Here is a 7917-nt window from a genome sequence, read left to right as displayed (position 1 = left end):
TGATCCTCCTCCGGTCTGATCCCGGATATCACATGTTAGCTTTGGAATTAATCATCCGCAACAGGAATTTAAGACACTTGTACTTGTCTGAATGAGTTAGGATGGATGGGAACTGTAGTCAGGTGCTAATGTTTTACTTCAGTTCTCATTACAGTGGGTCTATAATCAGATATTTGGTCTGAATGGAATAATTAGGGTTCTGAAGATGATCTCTATGTACAGGATTTGAGGAACTCATTTAGAATATAAAACCACAGTATAAAATATTATATATGATTTTCTATTGAATGTCTTACACTAACAAACTGATGAATATTAAGAAGTGGGTTCGATTTTCACCTCTGGTCACAGAATGGTTCCTAAAATTTCCAAGGCAGCTTGTTGATACATAAACTCATGTAATTCTTAACCAAAAATAGTTCTTCTTGTGTTATATAAATAATTAACCTCTATAAATAGAACTATTCATACCTGAGGAGCCTTTTCTTGTGTACAAAACGTATTTGCTGGTCCAGTGTTTTTCCACCCATCATAAAATATTAGCATCCCATGTCATTTCAATCAAGGGGCTCCATTTTTAAAGAAGTAGTTCTAGTATGTTAGAAAATCCAACAAAAAGCTTTAAGGGTTCTCCAGGGGGAAAAATAAAATCCCTCTAGGGTGTGACCTCGGACCTTTTCTCTTAACGTATACAATTAAGAATGTCTACACTCCTGAAATGGTTCCACTGGGGATCTGATGGATGGTTAATTGTTCTACTTCCATCTGAGATTAAATCTGAAAGGTTTAAACTGGTTCTGAAATGGTTCTCACAATGGTATGTCTATGCTGTGGGGTTCTCTATAAAAGCTTTAAGGAATCACCCAACTGCTAGCTAGAACTTTTTATGTGATTTATATGATTGTAGATGATTATGATTAAGAATTGACCTCTGATTGTGGTTCCTTTAGGATGTTTCGGATGGGTAGATTCTATATATATATCAGAGTTGTCTGCATAATGATTTTCTAAAAAGGTTTTACTTAGAACCATTTTGTTGTACTGTATGGTCCTATATACTGTTTTACGGGTTCTGCTGAAGGGACAAACTAGAGCACCACATTCTGTGCAATCTAGAATGATTTGTAGTTTCTTTGTAATTATATTTAGAAGAAAATAATCAGACGTTCTGATAATATATCGAAATATTTATGTGCTCAAGTTTTCTACCCAAAAGGGGCAAATAAAAAAACTTTCGAGGGTTCCCCAGACAGACAAGCTGAAGAACCTAAACGGTGTTTAATGGAACTTTTATTCCACAAGTGCTCGGCTTGGATGTTTGATCCGTATAATGTTTGTAGATAATTATATTTTGTACACGTGTTTGAGCAAGCAAACACACACACACGCACACTCGAACACACACACACACACACACACACACACACGTGAAGGAGGGGCCTCGCGCTTTAAGTATCGTGCCAATCAAACCCATCAACTTCAACCAGTAGAGACGCGTTTGCGCGCAGTATAGCGGTACTGAACCGGACACGCTCCCGGATTGTTTTGTTGGATTCGGACTTTTTCTCCCTGTTTGCTCCGCTTGTTTTATACCGGGGACCGGACATGTCTTTCCCTCAGCTGGGTTTCCCGCAGGTGTACGGGATGGAGAGAGCTTCTCCGCCGCGGGACGGAGGCTCGGAAAGCGGCGGCGCTGTCACGGCCGCTGCCCTCGCTCCGCTGCTCGGTGTGTACGCGCATCCGTGGAGCGCGCATCGCTACGGAGCGTTTCTGCCCTACAGCAGCGCGGAGGCGGCACTGCTGAACCACATGGTAAATCATCATTATTACTCTTATAATAATATAGAAATCATAACACTCATGAGGATATATCAGTCAAGGTTTAATAACTAAACTAAAAACTAAAAACAACCATTTTACTTTTGAATGTACAACTAAACCAATGAAACAGGCCTAGAAATTATAAATACAAGATTTATTTAAGTATTATAACAAATATCTATTTGTATTTATTTATATGCTATATAGTTTTACTGAAATAATAATAAAAGAAAGAACATATTTAGTTTTTTTTAATTAAAATAGAAGTTGCTCGTTTTCTTTCCTGCAGTACATTCAGAGCTCACTGCTGCGATCTGATTCACATTTTTATTTGCAGCATGTTCGCCACCAGCATAAACTAAAATTAACAAGAACTTTAAACTTGAAATATACAATTTTATGTTAAATAATGTATGTTTAATGTAAAAAAATTTAAATTAAATAGAACAGGCCTAATTTTAGTAAATAAAATAAAGTAAATAAAATTATCAATGATGATGACTAACTTTTTTATTGTACAATGTTAAACAGACGAGAATGTGCTCTGATATTCACTGCACAACAAAACAACAATTTATAATAAATATTCTGCATGTTGATTTAATTAACTGTTATTATTACATTTAGATCAATGTAGTTTTTCCCTTTTACACCTACTTCAAATTTCCGCCCTGTGCATTTCTATTTGACGCATTCTAAAGTTGCGCATTGGAATGAAATCTAAAATTTTATCTGAGACACTTGGGTTAGAACTATTTATATAATCATGAAAAATCTTTTATAAAAGACATTTTAGTAAAGTCAGTCAAGTTTAGGCCATTTAAGGCCTACAGTTAAATCAAACAGTTTCACACAACAGTTTATGTAATAATATTCTGTTTTAGGGTTTTAGCTATGAGGTTTTTATTGAGATTACCTTTACTTATTTTATTTAATAATTTATTATCTTTATTTAAAAAATAAAAGTACAAAATAAAACCTATTTAATTTATTCATCCTTGCCGGTTTATTATAAATGCGCTTTAAAGTTTACAATCTACATGCCATTTACTATTTATTTAACACACTATATCATTATTTATATATACTTACATGTATTTAAATAAATTATGAACAATTACAATAATCATATATTATTGATTTTTTATTCTATCCATCTATTGCACACTGATGTTGATCTGTTTTCTGTATCATCTCATGCACCGGCATTTGTGGGAACCAATCAAACCGCGACCTAGAAATAAAACTAGTAAAACCTACTTAATAACTAATGAACTCTAATTATTTACTACTACTTTACTAAATTATCTCGGATTACCTCAAATGATTAGACTCTATAGTGGTTTTAGCATTGTTCATTATTTACACTAGTTACTCTATAATGATGATAATTAACTTTGTAAGTGTTAAATATAAGCTTTACGCTCCACAGGCCAGACCTAAAACCAGTGTCGGTTTCCCCTGACATTGAAACCAGTACAGAAAGTCTCTTTAGTCTAGCATTAGGACTAATCTCAGCCCAGGAAACAGTCTTACTAAGTTAATAATTAACTCTGAAAGCATAAATAAGCCCAGCAAACAAAATACCATCACAAATGTCCCACCACCATCAGGCTCATGAGGGGAGCAGGCCTGTCCAAAACTGCAAAGCCTCTCTCCTCCTGTAGTCCCATGAGACCTCATTTTGCTCCTTTGGGAACTGTGGGAACGTTACTCGTTTTCGTTTCCAAACATAATCAGGTAATCAGGCAAGTTTATATTAAAGTTTCTAATATATTTATTTGAAAAAGTTTTCGTATGAGGAAAGTGGTGTTTTGTGATAAGAATGTAACTGGGAAATGCGACATTTGATTTACGCATCATGATCTGGTAAATTTGATGCCTTGAGAAAAGCAGAAAGTAACAAGGGTGCATTAAGTAAACACAAATACATTTAAAAAACAAAATGACATCTTTATATGAGGAGCATCAAAAGAAAATAAACATGATATGATATTATTACTGAATTAATTTGATTTTCAAAACTACCTGTATTTTTAAAAGTATCAGTGGTCCTTAATTTTTTTTTGTATTTTCAGCTAAGCCACATCAGTGTCATATGCATGCAGCACTGTGGCCCTATATGTCCTATAGGCCGAGAATACAATTCAATGCATTTTTATACCAGCAGATCCTAATAATGCAGAATTAATTCATATGCATGAATCCTGGTTCATGGATTGTGGTGATGCATGGTCCATTAGGGGTACTCGGTCTTTGGCGCATTATTTGGACGACACCTGTTGCAGTGCATTGTGGGATTTTATGGATGATACGAAAGAGCAGGGTTCTAAATTTAACATGCATACAACATATTAGGAAAAATAAGTTGCGCACAGCACAAGTTAAAATACCTCATCCCTGTGTTTTAATCTAAATTATCATAAATAACAATGAGGTGGAGATCGAAATTCCTCCCAATTCATTGATTGTTAACAAAAAGTTACGCATTGCAGCTTTAACGAAATACCCGTTCTTGTTTTTATTCAGATGTAGATTTTAAATAAGCTAAGAACCACAGCTGTATGATATAAACTAATATTACTATTCTATAGGTAAGTATAGTATAACATACAATTCAATGCCTTCTACTAATAGATTGAAAAAGTTATCTAATAATGCAGAATTGATTCATATGCATGCACCCGAATCCATGAACCAGGCTTATTAGGGTACTCGGTCTTTGGTGCATTATTTGGACCACACCTGTTGCAGTGCATTGTGGGATTTTATGGATGATACGAAATAGTGCATAACTTGAGAAAAAAAAAACAATGTTTGAGTTGCACAATGCAAAAGAAGTCACAAAATGGTGTTGAAAATGACACCAATTCAGTAAAGCTGCTGTGTGTGACTTCTGGGGATTTGGAGACCGCTTTAAAGGGCCTACAAATATTCTAATTCAATAAATGCTAATTAATTTTGTGACACCCCACGCCTGTATTTTAATCTAAATTACCCTAGACAATAGAGGTGGAGATCGAGGTTCCACTTCATTGATTATTAACAAAATAAAAGTTACGTATTGCAGCTTTAACGAAATACCCGCACTTGTTTTCATTTAGATTTTAAAATGTATTAAAACCTTATTATGTTCCCCCCTCAGGGTTCCCAGTACGAGTTGAAGGATAACCCAGGTGCCCACCCGGCCGGATTGGCGGTGCATGCAGCGCCCGGTTTCTATCCATACGGCCAGTACCAGTACGCTGACCCGTCTAGAGCCAAAAGCGCCACACGGGAGACCACGAGCACCCTGAAAGCCTGGCTTAACGAGCACAAGAAGAACCCGTACCCCACCAAGGGGGAGAAGATCATGCTCGCCATCGTCACCAAAATGACCCTCACCCAGGTGAGCACTTGGTTCGCCAATGCGCGCCGCCGGCTCAAGAAGGAGAACAAAGTGACGTGGGGACGCAGCGCCGAGGACGAAGACAGCGAGCACGACGAGGACGACGAGGGCGCGCACAAGCACGAGCGGGAGGAGGAAATCGATCTGGAGACCGTGGACACCGACGAGGAGCGGGGCGACCCGGTGCCAAAACCGGAGGATTCCAGGGCGCGCGTGCACGAGCAGAGTGACTCGGACAGCGAGAGCGCGCACGCACACGCACAAGTCGGCTCGGTGAGCAAGGACCCGAGCGCGGCGGACGTTTCTCCGGGCGCACCGGGATGCCAGAGACCCGTGAACTCCAAACCCAAAATCTGGTCGCTGGCAGAAACAGCGACGAGTCCCGATACCTGCCAGAGAGCGAGCAGCGCGCACCCGGCCTTCCTGTCCACCAGCGGGATTTACACCTGTCAGATCGGGAAGCTGAACGGATGGACGAGCGGCGCTTTCCTCGGTACCGGTTCGCTCATCGGGGTCCGGTCACTCCTGGGTGTGAATCCCAGCGGTCATTACATTACAGGAACCGGGCAGTGCGAGAGTCCCACCGGCAGCATCAGTCCACAACATAACAACGGTAAATTAAACAACAACAACAACAACAATAATATTAATAGTGATTCTTCTTCACTATTCACTTCATTCTAGTCAGGATCACTTAAGGTCCAGCGTTACCCCTGTATACCCAAGGTTTACCCAGGCCACAATCAGGTTCTATCCTATGTGCCCACATTTTTTTCTGGGTAGTCAGGATTCCTTCAAACACGCCAATCTGATGTTTGACTATACCCAAAACTGTACTGAGCATGACACCTTGCAAGACTGACATCATAATTTGTGCCCACTGATTCTAGGATAGACTCACCCTCTTTCCCCTAAAACAGAAACGTCAGTTTAGGGGTCCGGTTAATTTACATGACATTGAGGACACATTTCCTACTGGGGTCCCTGCATGTGTATGGGAAAGTAGTATTGACAAATAAATTGTAATTACAATTAAACCATATTATTATTATTATTATTCTCTATTACTATTTTATATTATTATTTATTATTATACTGTATGAAAGTTTTGTGAGAATTAAAAAGGTTACTTGTTGCATCCACTTTTTATTTTCTGTAATAAAATCTTTATTATTATTTTTTTTTTATTATTATTATTATTATTATTATTATTATTATTATCAATATTATTATTCTTTTTTATAATTTTTATTATTATTATCATTATAATAATTATTATTATCAATATCATTTTTATTATTATCATCAATATTATTATTATCATCATCATCATCATCATCATCATCATTATTATTATTATTATTAATGAAACATATAGGCTACAACCCAAAAAATGTATAAAACCAGAACGAAAAAACTGAAGAAATAATGTTCACATAAAAACCCAAACTTAATAATGTACATTTTGTGCTTACTGATCTTCCATTTGTTCCTTTTTCAGTTGTTAAAACACTGCATATTAATTTCTGAAACCTAATAATCCTGCTATTGCTGTTTAATAAGCATAAGAACGTTATAATGTGGCAAAAACTTAAATAAAAATTAAATTAAATGCATTAATTTTTCCTTATTTCTAACAGATGGAGAAACTGTACAGAGCCCCGATTCTCCAGCACTTCCACTGAGGCCACAATTCCCAGTCATCCACGACAGGTACGTCCACACTTTTAAATGTAAATTAAAGGTAAACCGTAATGAATCCTCATTAATCTGACTGACGTAAACACCTCGTATTAATTAATGCTCATCATTTTGTCTTGGGTTGATCTGTTTCAGGTCTCACCATGAAACGGCACAGCGAGCTCTGAAAACGGTTTCCTGAGGACGCACAAGAACCTCCAGATTTTACCTAAATTATTACATGTACATGAACTCTACACATGTATCAGAGATGAAATATCCCACGTCATCAGATGCACCAAAAAGTATTTTATAGGTTGATGTTTTATGAAGCTGTCGACATTTTTATTTGACATTGAGCCTGAATGCAGCATGTGTGTGTGTGTGTGTGTGTGTGTGTGTGTGTGTGTTTACCATGTAGCTCATTGCCATCACTTTTTACAATCCAGAAGATTTATTTGTTCAAAGGCCAATGTGTGTAAATGATATATTTTTGTGTAATAAACTAAATATAATGAAAAGCCTTGAATCTTATTCTTACTCATTAAAAAGTAATCTTTGTTATTTAAACATTTATCTTGAAATAATAAAAGTGGGTAGCGCTGTCACTTCACAGCAAGAAGGGCCTGGGTTTAATGGCTTGACTGTGTGGAGTTTGCATGTTCTCCCTGCCTTTGTGTGGGTTTTCTCCGGGTGCTCCTGTTTCATCCCATAGTCATGCAGTTAAGCCAAACTGAGCTAGAAGAATTGCAAGTGTAAATGTGTGTGTGTGTGTGTGTGTGTGTGTTGTGACCTGTCCAGTGTGTGTCCTGCCCTTCATCCAATGACTAAGACCCACCACAACTTTGACCAGGATAAATCAGTGGTAAAACAGACAGTAATTGAATAAATAAATAAATGATAAGATTAAGGTCAGTTGGGAATTTTACAGTTTCTAATCACTTGCTGGGCGGGACACGGTGGCTCGGTAGGTAGCACTGTCACCTCACAGCAAGAAGGTCCTGGGTTCGATCCCCAGGCTGGGTGGT

At 37.5% G+C, this 7917-nt stretch overlaps 1 protein-coding gene across 1 annotated transcript; it reads left to right on the top strand.

Annotated features, from left to right (window-relative positions):
• The first annotated feature begins 1584 nt into the window (after positions 1-1584).
• On the top strand, positions 1585-7410 carry irx1b (iroquois homeobox 1b). Its single transcript, XM_062989593.1, has 4 exons — positions 1585-1812; positions 4967-5822; positions 6850-6922; positions 7046-7410. The coding sequence occupies exons 1-4, from the start codon at positions 1606-1608 to the stop codon at positions 7089-7091; spliced, it is 1182 nt and encodes a 393-aa protein (XP_062845663.1). The 5' UTR covers positions 1585-1605; the 3' UTR covers positions 7092-7410.
• The last annotated feature ends 507 nt before the right edge of the window (positions 7411-7917 follow it).

Source organism: Trichomycterus rosablanca, chromosome 2, assembly GCF_030014385.1.
Source record: "Trichomycterus rosablanca isolate fTriRos1 chromosome 2, fTriRos1.hap1, whole genome shotgun sequence".
Taxonomy (NCBI): Eukaryota; Metazoa; Chordata; class Actinopteri; order Siluriformes; family Trichomycteridae; genus Trichomycterus; species Trichomycterus rosablanca.
This window is presented reverse-complemented; position numbering and strand designations above follow the sequence as displayed.